The sequence below is a fragment of the Engraulis encrasicolus genome, chromosome 16 (assembly GCF_034702125.1).
Source record: "Engraulis encrasicolus isolate BLACKSEA-1 chromosome 16, IST_EnEncr_1.0, whole genome shotgun sequence".
In the NCBI taxonomy this organism is placed as follows: Eukaryota; Metazoa; Chordata; class Actinopteri; order Clupeiformes; family Engraulidae; genus Engraulis; species Engraulis encrasicolus.
Window position 1 is genome coordinate 28885634 of NC_085872.1, and position 16675 is coordinate 28902308.

Consider the following 16675-nt stretch of genomic DNA (forward strand, 5'->3'; position numbering starts at 1 on the left):
CTTCCTTTTGTGCTACAATCTCAGCAGCATCTTCTAAAAACAGAAGACAGACAACCCAGGAATGTTTTTTCATGGTTGGATTAATTCATGACTTTTTTTCACCTCTGTCACCCTCTCTTCCCTTCCATTCTACCTCCTGTGTGAATTCTCTCTCTGTTTCTACACCCCCACAACCCCATGTACCTCCACCTTCTCCCCCTGTCACGCCTGTCTCTGTCTCATCTGACTTCACAGGTGCTGTCGCAGACGGAGCAGTACCTGCAGCAGCTGCTGGGCCGTGCGGTGGCAGAGCTGCCCCGGTGGCGCGTGCACGTGCGGAAGTGCAAGGCCGTGCAGACAGTGCTGAACCTGTGCAGTCCGTCTGTCACAGACAAGTGCCTGATCGCGGAGGCCTGGTGCCCCGTCAGGAAGCTGCTGCTGCTGCAGAGAGCACTCATCGAGGGCACGGTGAGACTGGGGGGAGGGGGGAGGGAGAGAAGGAGAGAGGGAGAGGGGAAGAGAGTGAGGTGTGTATGGAAGAGAAGAGAGGGGGAGGCTGGAGTTAAAGGATAGAGGGTAGAGGGAAAAGAGAGGGGGTGAGATAGGAAGGTTAGAGAGAGAGAGAGGAGAGAGAGAGAGGATGGGAGAGTAAAGATGGGGAGAGGGAGGATGGAAGGGGGAGAGGAAGGAGGCGAGAGATTGAGGGTCAAGGGGGAGAAGAATGATACAATGGGAGGGAGGATGGAAGGCAAGAGAGGGGACGGGTCAAGAGGGACTGTGGAGAACGAAAGACTGGGTGGATTCCAATATGCGGACTTCCGCACTCCCTTGTTCACTTGCCTGCTTGTGATCTCATAATGACGTCATTGACGACAGAAAATTAATTCAATATCTTGCAAAAAGCACGATTCTAATGTCATTTCCTCATTTGCAATCGGTATGGTGAATGAAGAACAGTCCCCCAAAAAGATGTTGTGGCTAGACTGACAGCGGGTAAACTTAATTGTTTTCCCCACGGAGGAGGGGCGTCCGCAAAACGCGAGGCCACAAGCACAAGTGGAGGACGGGAGTCCACATATTGGAATGCACCCACTGTGTCATAACTGCAAGGGACTAAGTCTGCATCTCAAATTGCGCACTTGTGCACTTCTGGCACTATATTTCAGTGTGTAACTAATACGGCATGCGCACTGAAACATAAACACTAAAGTGCACAAGTGTACCATTTGAGATTCAGCCTAACTGTTGCACTGGACTGAATGTTTTATTTCCACATTTAATCCATGAGGTTGATATAATTCTGTGTCCATGTTAACGAGGTCTGGGAAAGTTGCCTGGCATTGTGTTATGCAGCACCACTTTGCATCAGCGTCAGTTTTGGACCAGAAAGAAGTCTAATCGAATTGTCTTTTCTGCACACATTCCACACCGTCACTTATCATTCTGACAGTGTTAGAAGACAGGTAAACAGATTGGTATTTGGCACTGAGAGGCCAGTGGAATGCAAGAAATGAAATACACAGATCCACTACAAGCACACATACAGTACAGTGGAGGCGTTAATAACAGACAGATCAGTGGCCACCACAAATATGAGGAGAACAGACACACAGCTTTGGAGTTTTGATCTTGAACCGGCAGTTCAACTCCACAGGACATTAGAAAAAGACAGCCAGCAACCGGCCCAGCTGTCTCTGGGAATAGTTGGCCTGCCAGCTGATATCTTAGCGTGATATTTCTAATGTGCTGCTGTCTTAAGGATTTGGAGTGTGTGTGCCAGCAGTAAGCTTAGAACACACGCAGTGCGTATATGACTGGTCGTGGCATGTCTAGTCTTTCCTAGTGGCCACGTACAAACTATGAGGTGCAGATGAACTAATGAACAGTAGTGTAGTTGTGATATATTAAACACATCTGGAACAGGAACTAGCTTTTGCAAATGGTGGTCGAGTAAATATACGGTAGGGCTGTAACAATACACTCAACTCACGATTCAGTTCGTATCACGATTTTTGAGCTGCGGTTTGATACACCCCATGTTTTTTTTAAAATGAATGTTTTTGATGATAGTTTATAGGTAGAATATGTTACAAGAGGTTACTAATCATTGAACAAAAGGTTCAACATTTTATTGATATTGATTTGAAGCTTGAACGCACCATCACATCATATCATGTGGTTGTTTTCGGGACTCAAGGGTAACAGAACTTTGAAAGGGTATATCACGATACTGCCTTGTTGCACCACGATACAGTATTGTAACTCTGTGTATCACGATTTTTCGATTCGATACAATATTGTTACAGCCCTAATATACGGTCTTGTTCACTTGTTGACTGATTGTAAGGCTTCACACATGAGACTGCGCTGAGTTCTGTCTAACAGGTGTGTGTGTGCAAGGCCATGCCAGTACAAGTTATAACATGATACTAAAAGATTTGCAGAAACAAATGCACGCATGTGTTAGGCCAGGGGCATGCTTGCTGTAGCATACGCGTGCACATGCACTTCTTCTCGTGCAGTAATGCATTGTCATGCAAAGTTAATGCCAAAGTTTTGCACACGGTAGAGCACCGGACACAATGTATGCAGACATGTGCATATGGTGCAGAACTGCAAGGGGTGATCTTCCGAACTTCCACGTTGATGTCATGGTAGTAGAGTAGGCCGCAATGATGGAAAATATTAATGTGGGCCCTTTTGGCTATCTGCTCTCTACATGATACCTCCAGTATTGTGCGTCACGCTGTGATAGCTCTACTGCAAGTATGTGCACACGGTTGCCCACGGTATCATGCGTGATTTAAATATTCAACTGGATCACACCGCACTCTTGATTAAAAATTGCCAAACATGAACAAATTAGAATAGACAGAAAAATGTCTGCACACTTAACTCGTCTTTGTGTTCAGGCTGATTTAAAAATAAAAAAACACACAAAAAAAATTAAGTGTGCAGACATTTTTCTTTCTTGCATGCGTGATTTAAGTCAGCAAGACAGCAAGTGTGTGCCTTAGAAAGTAGTGCAGTCATGTGTTATTTCCTCTTTACCTCCAGGTATTATTCTGGTCGTATAGTCACTGACCGTGCTCTTCAACCCTTTCTACCCCCTTCTAGAGAAAAAGTGGCAGTGGAGTGGACTCCTTCTTCAACCGCCTGCCTGCACCCTGCTCTCCGCCCACCCTCTTCCATACCAACTCATTCACCGCCGGCTTCCAGAGCATAGTGGACGCCTACGGGATAGCCAGCTACAGGGAGGTGAACCCAGGTAACTCACTCCCACAAACAAACTACTGTGCACAATGCACATGAACTGAATTCATCTGAAGATGTCTATTGTACACTATATTACCATTAATAAATATTTGTTTAACCATCCAAATGATCAGAATCAAGTTTCACATTTCAGTACGTTTCGGACTGCATTGAGTGTGAAATTTGGTGGAGGAGGTGTTATGGTGTGGGCCCTTTAGTCCCAGTGAAAGGAGCTTTGAATGCTTCAGGATACCAAAACATTTTGGACAAATCCATGGTCCCAACCTTGTGGGAAGAGTCCTGACTTGAACCTGATAGAATTATAGAACCCCATATTGAAATCCATAGAACATTTGGGATGAATTATAGCAGAGACTGAGAGCCAGGCCTTCTCAAAATCAGTGTGTGACCTCACCAATGCATTTTTGGAAGAATGGTAAAAAGTCCATAATAAACACACTCTTCAACCTCGTGGACAGCCTTCCCAGATGATATGAAGCTGTAATAGCTGCAAAAGGTTGACCGATATCATATTGGAGCCCATGGAATGCGATAGCACAAGTTCATATGCGAGTCTAGGCAGGTGCTCATGGAGTTGAGAACTACCAGAATTGGGTCATTTATGTATTCTGTTTTAAAGACTTGTGTTTGTTTCATTGAGAGAATTTACCTTTTAACTGGTGTACACTTAATTGTTTTTCCTAGAAAGATTTATTTATTTATTTATTTGACCTTTATTTAACCAGGAAGGTCCCATTGAGGTAAAAACCTCTTCTTCCAGGGAGTCCTGGCCAAGACAGCATTAAGACAAACTTTACCACTTGATAAACGTCTGTGAGTGGTTAGTGAATGTAGGTTTTCTTTTCTCTCCCACTCTCCCTTAGCCGTGTTCACCATTATCACGTTCCCGTTCCTGTTTGCGGTGATGTTTGGGGATGTAGGCCATGGCCTCCTCATGGCAGTGGCGGCCTTGTGGATGATCCTAGCGGAGAGGGAGCCAGATGACAAGAATAACACTAACGAGGTACGGCACAAACTCACGCACTGTAACCTACCCACCTTATTATCCATTAACAGGAACTAGCAGACCGGAAATCCTGTGCTAGCATGAAAAAAAAGTTGAAAAGGGCAGCGTTAATGGGTGTGGTGATCAGGTGGATAAAATCTGCCAGGTACCTGACATGACAGGTACCTGACAGGGACCACCTATTGGTCCTGTTCATGATTACTCTGATTACTCACGACCCCTGTTATAAATTTGTTGTTACCATAATGGCTCTGATCAAGTCGTAATGTATTACTAAAGACTCCATGTAATGTCGTAGTAGTGTAGTACTATGGTAGTTATGTCTTCCCAACCATAGCATTGCACTGGTGGAAAGATGCACATTATGAAGCCACTACTAAAACCATGTTCGAGGATCTTTTTTGTTCCCGGATTACTTCCGGCATCGTTGGATGAAACGAGAGTGAAACCTTATTAGAACAGCTGTGATGCCAGCCTGCATAAAACAGTTTATGAGGGAGGTTTTCTGTGCACTGATGTTTTACAGTTATGTGGTTCTCGGTTTTCAGTTTTCAATGGCAGTCTCATTAAGGCTGTAGGCTACAGATGGTGAAGATGCTGGTATTTGCTTTGCTTGTTGTGAAAACATGTCCTTTAAAATCTGTAGAGATGATTGTAGTCACAAATCGATTCATTACATTGAAACGATGATGACCAAATTAAATGTGCAAGACATTGCTCTCATTGCGATAGTTGCCTTTAGCTCTACTTGTCCTGTTACATTATTTACATTCGTCATGACTCGTGACGATGAATCACATTCAGACATGCTGTCTGTTATCGACCAGCCTGAGAGTTTACGTGATGATTGCAGTGGCGGAAACTTGAATTGTAAAAGCTTTCCCTGCATTACTTTAGCACTCCGCAGCGGCTCATGTATCTCCTGCTCTAAACATTTAGTCTGACAAATCGAGATGTGTCGGATTCATAAAGATACATTCTAAGAGATCTTGACGTAACATTAAAAAAAACAATGACACAACTCGATACGATGAAATAAACCCTCCACTTGATACAGTAGGTTTCTCTGTACAAAGCCATTAGGAAGATGTAGAGTGACAGCGTGGCTCAAAGGAAATAGCTCCCTATCATCTTGACTCTCCCCAGCCCTCTGCTGATGTGTGTGTGTGTGTGTGTGTGTGTGTGTGGGTGTGTGTGTGTGTGTGTGTGTGTGTGTGTGTGTGTGTGTGTGTGTGTGTGTGTGTGTGTGTGTGTGTGTGTGTGTGTGTGTGTGTGTGTGTGTGTGTGTGTGTATGTATACGTGTGTGTGTGTGCGTGCGTGTGTTTGTCAGATGTGGAAGATGCTGTTTGGAGGGCGGTATCTGATTCTCCTCATGGGGCTGTTCTCCATGTACACGGGGGCCATCTACAACGAGTGCTTCAGCAAAGGCCTCAGCCCCTTCCCCTCCGGATGGCACCTGCAGCCAATGATACAACACTACAACTGGAGGTGCGGATTGCCTCCTTCTCTCTTTCTCTCTCTTTCTCTCTCTCTCTCTCTCTCTCTCTCTCTCTCTCTCTCTCTCTCTCTCTCTCTCTCTCTGTCTTCCAGCCCATCTTCCTCTTGAATGCACTTACACTGACATTCGTGCATTCAGTGACCAGATGTACTGTACACATACTACAGTATGCTTATAATGCAAAATTTCAATTGAAGGATTATGATCAACACATACCTGTTTATTCATACTGATGGTGTCATATTTAACATGAATGTAACATTAATTTCTCCCTCTAACTTCCAACAGTGAAGACACACTACGAGACAACCAATACCTCACCCTGGACCCAAATGTGACTGGAGTTTTTCGGGGACCATATCCATTTGGCATTGACCCGGTACAACCCTCCTACTGCATGTGGCTCATCTTAGCCGAAGGACACAATAAAACTGCAGTGTTAACCCAACACAGAGTCAATACAACGTATTATAGAGTGCACGTGACTTGGTCCTACAGTAATCCCTAAGTGTTGAATTAACACGGCATTTCTTGCTGTGTAATGTTACACCTAAGTTAGTCATTAGAGGCTGAAATGCAGACTCACTGTTGTCCCAGTTGATACTGACTCATTGCACCTATTGTGGCCCATTCTAGTCAAATTAAAAGCAATGTCCAATGTTGGTCAACAGAGGTTGAAATGCAGATTCTCTTTGGTTTCTCCCTGTGCTCACGTTAGATCTGGGGGTTAGCCAACAACCACCTGACCTTCCTCAATTCCTACAAGATGAAGATGTCCGTCATCATCGGGGTCATCCATATGACCTTTGGAGTGTGCCTGTCATTCTTCAACTACATGTGAGTCTCTCCTCTCCACTGATCGCCAAGGGCCTCAGGTCCCACTCCGTAGGTCAACAGCTGTGTGTTGCCTTTGGCAAATACCATCAGGCTCTTTGACATTAGTTGTCACATATTCACCAAGGCTGGATCAATGATTACCGCAGTGGTTCCCAAACTGGGGGGGTGGGATGGGGGAGTCCTTAAGAGGGTAGCAAAGGTACTGCAGGGGATAAGAGACAGAAGGGACATTGTATAAAACTTGGCAAACCATAGATTAACAGTCAACATAACACCATTAGTTGGTTAATGACAACAATCACTTCTAAGGTGAACAAATGTACCTTTAATGTGAATTTCAGAATGCAAATTTAACTACCGGTATATTAATTAACAAAAACAATTTTGGCGTTTGGAATATGGGAGGTGTGGACTCATGAATACAGTATATTCCTAGGCCCGGGGTGCTGTGGCGCAGCGCGCTAACACACCGTACCATATACGGGCGACCCGGGTTCGGGTCTGGCCTGGGTCGTTTCCCGGCCCTACCCCGTCTCTCTCTCCCACTTACTTCCTGTCATCTCTTCAACTGTCCTGTCTACATAAATGCTAAAAAGCCCCCAAAAAAACATTTTAAAAAGAATATATTCTTAGGTCCAGAACAGGGCAGGGGTCCCAGCAGAAAAAAGTTTGGGAAAACCTGGGTTATTGGGAGTGTGTCAACTCGGGCTACTGTGAATGAATGAGGCTTATAAAGTGTGCAAATATTGGCTGTCGCCAACTGCACGTTTGGTTAAGTTGTCCTTATCACATTATCTTTTTTTTTTATCAGTTTCGGATCATTGATTTCTGGATGATGAAACAGTAGGCTACCCCAACAAGACTGATAAGGATGAGAGCCCTTGTGGCTGTCACGGAAAATCCAATTGGACACTTAACATATTTGGAAACCCACAACAATACCGGCATTTACTTAGTCAATATACATCTAGCTGCTGCTGACGTTGTTCAGTTCATACAGTTTTTACCACTGTGATGCTCTGCTAACATGAGTACCAAAAATCGCTATATTAACACCATGAGCACATACTGATTGGTGGGCCCTGCTTGTTTGAGTTGATATTGCTATGAAGTTTCAGACATGTTCAGAGTCAGACAGAGTCAGAGTCAGAGTGTACTGTCCCCAGGGGGAAATTTGTCTTGGGCTTCACCCACTGCATTGTATACAGTACTCACATGCACAACATACATTCATACAACATGACATAAAAAAAAAACATAAAAACAGAGAACAAAGAGAAACATTGAACCGTGCACTGCGTGAGTATGGCGTGTCTATCTGTCATTAAGCAATTATGGCAGTTGGGACAAAGGAGTTCTTATATTTGATTATTATATGGTGTGACGTCAGCGGTCGAATGCTCCATTCATTTCAATGGGGCTCCCCAACTTTCGCACGTCTGATATTTGAGATAAGGACGAGTTGGTCTATATCAGACCGCTGTCAATGGCAACAAGACTTTTCACTGCTAAAGCGAATGTTTCATATCACTCCGCAGGGGGTCCGGTCTTTTGTCACTCTAATCAGCTGCTGTGATAGACAACACCTATTGTCTAGGCTACCTGTTGCCTAGCGGTGTTCCACAACGGCACTGTTTTGTTTTGCGCAGCAACAATATTTTGACATGAAAAATTATAATAAACTTAACATTAAATAAAGAAATGTCCCCGCCATGTGTGAATCATTTAAGTATATCCATATAATAAGCGGGTTAACGTTAGGCGAGTCGGTCGCTTTGTGGAATAGCAGCACTTCAGAGAGAACAAGACCCCTCTGCTCCGCGTCGGGGTCTAAAGATTCTCTCTGTCGTGCTGCTATTCCACGGTAGCGACCTTCTCGCCGAACGTTAACCCTTACTTAGTCTGCAGTTTAATGTCCTGAAGCGTCGGCCTGATAGAAGCAGGGTGAATTAATGATGGAGGACATGTGTGGTGTCCTCTAGGATCTTAAGTGCCTCCCTGAGCACTGATTTTTCAAAGAGGGACTGCATATATCCCTGGTCCTGTTGACCAACAATCTTCAGTGCAGTTTTAACCAGACGCCCTAACTTGGTGTTTAGCTGAACAGTTAGATTACCATACCATGTTTGCACACCATACAGTACTGTATCACACTTTCTAAAATCATTTGGAAAAATAAAAAACAGAAGCCTATTATTAACACCATACAGCCGTTGCAGGAAAACATTTTATTGCTTTTATCACTAACATAGCTACACTTCGCCGAATCAGTGACCAGGTAGCACACACACACCTGTGAAGCACCTGTACTCAGTCCATTTGTCTCCACCATATGTTCCCACCTGTATAAACACTTACAAAATTAAAATGCAATTAACCGGTTTAGGGCCGGAGATTTTCTGCCCTAACGTCTGTGTCATGTCTGTTGGCTTTCCCACCTCTTCCTCCCCAGGCACTTTGGGCAGCTGAGCAGTGTGTTGCTGGTGCTGCTGCCGGAGCTGGTGTTCATGATCAGCCTGTTCGGGTACCTGGTCTTTATGGTCGTCTACAAGTGGGTCGCCTTCGGGCCTCAGGACTCGGACCGGGCCCCCAGCATCCTCATCCACTTCATAGACATGTTCCTGTTCTCACAAAACCCAGACAACCCACCGCTCTATCATGGACAGGTAGGCAGAGGAGGCCCATGGGCTAGATTTTTTTTGAGGCCCTTTTGTACCTGTGTTGCAGTGTATGATTCTGACAATCTGTTTTATTAGTATTATGAGGCCTCTGATTGGCTGTGGCATAGGGCTTTAGGAATGGCTTCCCCTGCGTTCGCCAAGGAAATGGAAAAAAATTTACACGGGGAAAGTAATTGTGTATCATAGACAGCGCACATAGACCCACTCATTTATTAGAAACATATTAAACTACTTACTGTTGAAGTTTTAATGTTAATCGGTGATGTGCTTTTAGAAATTCCATGTCTATAAATAAAAGTCCATTGTCCAGGTAGTGTGTGTTGTGTGTAGCTGTGTGAAGCGGGGTGTGTTGTTGTGTTGTGTGTTGTGCCTCTGGGTAGATGATCGTGCAGCGGATACTGGTGGTGCTGGCCCTGGGCTCAGTGCCAGTGCTGTTACTGGGCAAACCACTACATCTCTACCTCAAGCACAGGAGGAGAACCCACAGCAGCAGAGGCACGGTGAGAGAGAGAGAGAGAGTGAGTTTGTGTGTGTGTGTGTGTGTGTGTGTGTGTGTGTGTGTGTGTGTGTGTGTGTGTGTGTGTGTGTGTGTGTGTGTGTGTGTGTGTGTGTGTGTGTGTGTGTGTGTGTGTGCGTGCGTGCGTGCGTGCATGCGGCTGTCTGTGTGTCTGTCTGTCTATGAAGATTTGCACACACGTGCTTGTGTGGTTGCATAATATTTCCGTGTCACACAGGATGTGGAATTATTAAATGTGTATTTGTGTGTGTGTGTGTGTGTGTGTGTGTCTGTCTGTGTGCGTTCGTGTGCGTGTGAGAGGGAAACATCCTTATCACCACAGTTTCACATCCCCATATATTGCACGACTGTCTTGCTAAACCCTAAAACTGTGTGTTTGTTGTGGCATCAGAGAGAGGAGACTGCTGTGGTGAGCGACACAAGCTCCATCAACACCCTGCAGGGAGACCTGGAAGGCAGCGGGGAGGTGGAGATTGTGGTGAGAAAATACAGCACATATCATGCGGTGTGGTTTAGCAGCACAAACGCCCATTGCTTCAATTCACATGGCCATTTTTATATATTTCAAAAATTGATTTTCTACTAAGTCGTTACAGGAATAGAGTACTTAGGATACATTTGATGTGATGAGTAGTACATCTAGGGAAATGAAAGCCTATGCTCTTGCCCTCGTGTACTCTTTTTAGATATAAGTTTGTGGCAAAGGATATTATGCCATGCCTAGTAGTAGATGAATGTTGTATTAAACAAAGTCCCTCAAAAAGAGACCTAACTCTATGGAATTTTGAATATAGTCTCCACAAGTCTATATATGACTGAGCTAGTCCAGTGAAGCAGGACTAATGTCATGAAGACTTTGATTGAGAAAAAAGTTCTACAAAAAACACAAAAAAAGCCTAGTTATAACAATGTGGTGCATTGTTTTGCATGCACTCCCCTGTAATGATCCACACACAGCAGCATGCCACTAATGTGGGCGTGGGCGGGATGCATGTGAGTTTGTGATGCAGTGTTGTGACGTTCCTGAACGAACCGATTCTTTTGAACGGATCCTAGAAGTGAATGATGGGAACCGAATCACATCTGGGGGGGCATTCTTCCTTTCTTTCCTCTTCCGTTTTTTCAAACACAAGTGCCTCAGAGAGTGGCAGAAACAGTCTTTAGAAGGAGGAGCACAATCAGTTGTTGTTGGGATGCAATGACCTAGAGGTGGATGCATGTGAGTGGTGCAGTGTTGTGACGTTCGTGAACGAACCGGTTCTTTTGAACAGTTCCTAGAAGTGAACAATGGGAACCGAATCACATCTGGGGGGAAATAACTTCAATTTTTCCAAACACAAGTGTCTGCCTCAGACAGTGGCAGAAACAGTCTCAAGAAGGAGGAGCACAATCAGTTGTTGTTGGGACGAAATTACCTAGAGGTGGGCTCAAAAATGCTATCATCTTAACACTGAATAAATAATTAAAAATCATTTTAAAGAGCCATTTTAATGGCTCTTTGAAAGGAACGAGGCACTATGACCCGGATACCGTCAGAGAGCCCGAAATCCCATCTCTGGAGTGGTGCAACCAAAGATTCTCTATTCTAATGCATTTAGATAGTCTCTGGTGCAACCAGCCCAGTGTGGGGAGGCCCCAGCCCAGTATGGAGAGGGGGCAGATGGAGAGGCCTGAGAGGAAGCTGTGGGTGGAGCAAGAGTGGGGCAGCTAGGGTGAGGATGAGAAGGCAGTCAAGCGCATGGAGCTGCTGTGTATGGGAGTGGTAAATACAATACAGGCGGAGCAAACAGCACACCTCATATCACTGTGTTTGTGTGTGTGTGTCTGTGTTTGTGTACTGCACACGCATGTGTGGACGCATCAGGTTGTATTTATACTGCTTACACGTATCATACACATGTTTATTGTTTATACGTGTATGTTCGGGGGATTCACACAGGGCCCTCTTGTGTCTCTGTGCAGGAGTTTGATGGTGCCGAGGTGTTCATGCACCAGGCCATCCACACCATAGAGTACTGCCTGGGCTGCATCTCCAACACAGCCTCGTATCTGCGCCTATGGGCCTTGAGCCTGGCCCACGCACGTGAGTACGCACGCACGCTCAAACCCACGCACGCAGGCAGGCAGGCACTCACTTTCAGGTACAAACTTTATTGCCTGCTGTAGAGGTGATTGCTTTGAGACAATGTGTATTATACTTTTAACATTTGGAAAATAAAGGGTTAAATAGGTCATTTATATACATTTCTGTGTAACCTCATCCCGTGAAGTGATTGCTGTCGACTCGCTTAGCCAAATGTTGGTTTTATGACCTTTTTTTCTGATCATCCTTTATCATACTGCAGTACTGCATATTAGATCCCAGTTGGCACCTTTCAATGGGTTTTTAAGACTGCACTCTCTGAGCAACTTTATTCAGAGCAGGCAACTAAGCAAGGCAGTCACTGGGTAGATAACTATGAAGAAAACATGCTTCCAGTGTAGTTTGGCGCCTCTGAGCCTGAATGGGAGTGTGTGAGTGGGCTAGCTCGGACAATAGGCCGACTCATAATGGCGAGAGAAACTGTCCAGAACGCTGCTGACCCACTTCTTGATTTTGTAAGATGAGCAGTAGCAACTAATAATAATAATAATAATAATATGTACACACATTTTATGTAACGGTTTTCTTGACACTCAAAGATGCTTGTACACGTATACCCAGTGTCTTTCTTGGCATTGGTCCACACTGGGAGATGCTATTCGTCATAGTCTGACGGCTGCTGCACACTATACTGTTCATAGGAACGACTGATGCATGGTACTGTTTAGTCACAAGAGTTGGAGTTGTCTCATACCGCCTGTCTTCCTTCTTCAGACTGTGTCCTTGAATGATTGTCTCTTTTCCTCGAGTCCTGCCCTGATGTAGTTTTTGCCCTCCTCTCTTGAGCCTTGGCTTAACATTGAAGATATTGTGTATTTGCATTGCAGAGCAGCCAGTAGTGTTTTTATGTCTAGTCTGCCACTTTTTGTTTAATGCATTAGAGCTGTCAGAAGTGTTTTTTAATGGGTCTCCTCTGCCACTGTTTGTTTAATGGCTCAGAGCTGTCGGAGGTGCTGTGGGTGATGGTGATGCGGATCTCGTTGTCATGGCAAGGCTACGTGGGCTCTGTGGTGCTGGCTGTGGTCTTCTCCTTCTTCGCCATGCTCACCGTCTCCATCCTCCTCGTCATGGAGGGCCTGTCTGCCTTCCTGCACGCCCTGCGACTACACTGGTGGGTTTGTAGCATTGTAGCATGCATGTAAAACACACACACACACACACACACACACACACACACACACACACACACACACACACACACACACACACACACACACACACACACACACACACACACACACACACACACACACACACACACACAGATTATGTAGTTGGACTGCCTTTAGCTTTGATTACAGCAAGCATTTGCGCTAACATGGTTTCCAGAAGCTGTTGAATGAAAGCCATTTCCCCCCCAGTCAACAGCTCCCACCATCTTAGCCCCCACCCCAACGCCATCATACTGAATGGTTGATAAAATGCAGGATGTATCCATGTTTTCATGTTGATGACACCAAATACTGACTCTACCATGCCAGTGTTGCAGCAGAAATCAAGACACATCAGACCAGGCAACATTTTCCCAAATTCTACTGATTTTGGTGAGCCTGTGCAAATTGTAGCCTCAGTTTCCTGTTCTTAGCTGACAAAAGTGGCACATGGTGTGGTCTTCTGCTGCTGTAGCCCATTTTCCTCAAGGTAAGACGTACTGTGCATTCAGAGATGCTCTTTTGCATACCTTGGTTTTTACGAATAATTATTATTATTATTGTCTTCCTCTCAGCTCAAATGAATCTGGTCATTTTCCTCTGACCTCTGGTTTCAACAAAGGCATTTTCGGCCACTGAACTCATGCCTTCTGGATACTTCTTCTTTTTCGTCCCATTTTCTGTAAACCCTGGAGATGGTTGTGTGTGTGAATATCCCAGTAGATCAGCAGTTTCTGAATTAGTTAAATCAGCCCTTCTGGCACCAACAACCATGTCACATTCAAAGTCACTTAAATCCTCTTTCGCTCACATTCTGATGCTCGGTTTGAACTGCAGATCGTTTTGACCATATCTATGTTTCCAAATACATTGAGTTGCCACCATGTGAGTGGTTAATAAGGAATTTGCATCAATGAGCAGTTGGACATGTGTGCCTAATAAAGTTGCAGGCGTGTGTATTTTAGCCTGTGTGAAGAAAGTCAGAAACTTGCTGGGCCAAAAAGCCACACTGACATGAGAAAAGGCACACAGGCACAAACACACTCACAAACACTCACAAAAATAAGATGAAATTAAAGCCGCAAGCGGCGTTGACTCGCACCTACGGCTTGAGGTAGGGCATATCGCCCCTGCCCCAATTGTCTTTTCCTATTTGTCTCAGATACACAGCCATAAGTTTCATGCATGAAAGTGAAAGAATAACTCAGGCCACCAAACAGGTTTAGCCAATGTGGTGATACTGCCACATGCTGACGCAGAGGATTGATATATTACCAGAATGGATGTGTTCATATTGATAATAAGCCTAGATATGGTACATTTCTCTCAATCAAAGCATGAGGATTATATTATCCATTTCCTGTTTACCTACTGTATGATACAGTGGCTTTGGTGCAGCACAATTTCCTTTTTTATTTTTTTTTACAAGATACAAACACTTAAATGTTTGTTCACTGTTTCTTTGTTGTGAACCACAGCAAAATTAATTGGTTGGTTTATTGTAGATGCCTAAATTCATAAGAAAAAAATATAATAAGAAGAAACACGGGAAAAACAATAGGGTCCTACGCACCTTCGGTGCTCGGGCCCTAATTACTCGTCATGAATTGGCAGATGTGTTGGCATCCCTCCCATGACGGAGGTACAGTATATAGTCAGGGATGCAGGATAGCCTACCTTGCACACCCCACATTTTGGCAGGGGGTGCATGGTAGGCTGTTACAGATCGTCGTTACCGGACTCGCAAAGCATGTTGCCAATTTTGTCACTGGGGCACCGTATAATGGCTCCCGGACTAATAGTCGTGTGGGGGGTTTCAGCCACACTGGGAGGAGTAAGGTTTTCATTGCCACTACTGCCCTCTGGCTGATGTGCGGCTTGCTGGCCACTGCTCAGAGTATTGCAGTAGTAAGTAGTGTTTATATTGATCCTCGAGGAGGACACTGAGGTGTCCAGCAGCATACGCACTTACACCTTACCAGGGAAGTCATCAAGGCGTTTTGGGGGGAATTTGGGTGGTGTTCCTCAGACGACTTTGTCCCGGACCAAGCAAAGGCTGTCATCCAACTTGCACTTAACACATCCACATTCATCTTCATGCTCTATTTCTTCTGTTGGTCATGACTGAGTTAAATACAGAGAACACAACTATCTCATTGAATTCCCTCGTTCAATCATTCTCTCTCTTTCTCTCTCTCTCTCTCTCTCTCTCACACACACACACACACACACACACACTAAAACTGAGCATGGCTGTCATGAAGTCTCTACCTCAAATGAGCAATTCGTAGTTCCACCCATAATAATTATTTCAATGTACCATTTGTCACCCTAAAACTATTTTATATTCTCCACAACGGACTCGGCTAGAAACAAAATCAGATCCTGTCAGCTGTGGGAAGGTAAATGTGTGCTTGGCTTGGAATCCAAAACAGTAATGCTGTGGAACCAGATGGAGTTTTACAGAAGGTGTTTGAAGTGTTCAGCACAATCAATCCAAGTGTGATGATCACTTATTTGCATATGCTTATGTCTTTTTTTTAAAAAAATATCCTGTTGACAGTTTAACCATTGGTTTTCATTCATAATTTGTTTTAAAATTCCTGTTTGCTTTTTTTCCCTTCGTAGGGTGGAGTTCCAAAATAAGTTCTACAGTGGTACCGGATACAAACTCAGCCCCTTCTCCTTCAGCACGAGTCAGGCATAGCTGCAGAGGACTTGATACAACCCATGTGTTATCTAACGCCACCATCCATTAGTCAAAAAGCCTTATAAAAAAGTGCTTTAATAACTTCATTTTGGAGTTTACTTTGTAATTTATATATTAAGAGGAAACAATATAGTGTTGAACATTACTTTATGTCTGGAGCTCAGGTGATGTTTTTGAAACTTGCAGTAGGCTACAGAGCAAAACACTGTGAATTTCATTACGGCATGGAATGGGACTGTACAATGTGTGTAACGGACAATTATGAGCAGTATTAAATTACTTTTTGATCATTTGCTGACGTTTGTGTGCCAGGTTTCAAAGGAAAGCTGTGATGGTCCTCGCTTTAAGAGACACCCAAAATGAGAATATACGTTCTGTTGTTCTCCAAGAGCTCTAGTGCTTAATTAGAACTGAAAAAAGGATCTGGGGGCAGAAATGCTACCAATGTTTTTTGGCAAGGTGTTTCCCCTAGAGATACTGTCCCCTTAGATACAATATCCGTTTCCCCCCACTACTAGAAAAAGCCTGATAGCAGTCACGGGGTGGTAGCGAAATCACTTTTTTCAGCTCTTGAAGTTACTATCCCCCTTCCCCATAATAAATTCTGTTTTGGTGATCGGATGTATAGGTTTAGGCTCATGTTGGTGGTATTGGCAATATTTTATACCGTAGTGCTTGGAATCACTGTGGGGACCTTTCAGGCTTTCATTACTGAATCGATCTGATATACACATATCTGACATAGATCACATGAAGAACAAGACATCAAGTTCCAATAAGTTCAGTTGCTTAGAACTAAGCCCATCATGATATCATAACCTGTCCTGGATAAACGAAGAATTTTCAGACATGGATACACACATTAGGCCAGCTATT

General features: G+C 44.3%; 1 protein-coding gene across 1 annotated transcript in view; it reads left to right on the forward strand.

The window, feature by feature from the left end:
* tcirg1a (T cell immune regulator 1, ATPase H+ transporting V0 subunit a3a) overlaps positions 1-16389 on the forward strand; it is a 21988-nt gene extending 5599 nt beyond the window's left edge. The window contains exons 10-21 of the mRNA XM_063219295.1: positions 235-447; positions 3097-3247; positions 4119-4258; positions 5593-5750; positions 6049-6139; positions 6479-6597; positions 9050-9263; positions 9659-9778; positions 10187-10273; positions 11758-11878; positions 12878-13049; positions 15718-16389. Of these exons, the coding sequence (XP_063075365.1) occupies positions 235-447; positions 3097-3247; positions 4119-4258; positions 5593-5750; positions 6049-6139; positions 6479-6597; positions 9050-9263; positions 9659-9778; positions 10187-10273; positions 11758-11878; positions 12878-13049; positions 15718-15796 (1665 nt within the window). The 3' untranslated portion in view covers positions 15797-16389. The remainder of the gene's footprint in view (positions 1-234; positions 448-3096; positions 3248-4118; positions 4259-5592; positions 5751-6048; positions 6140-6478; positions 6598-9049; positions 9264-9658; positions 9779-10186; positions 10274-11757; positions 11879-12877; positions 13050-15717) is intronic.
* The last annotated feature ends 286 nt before the right edge of the window (positions 16390-16675 follow it).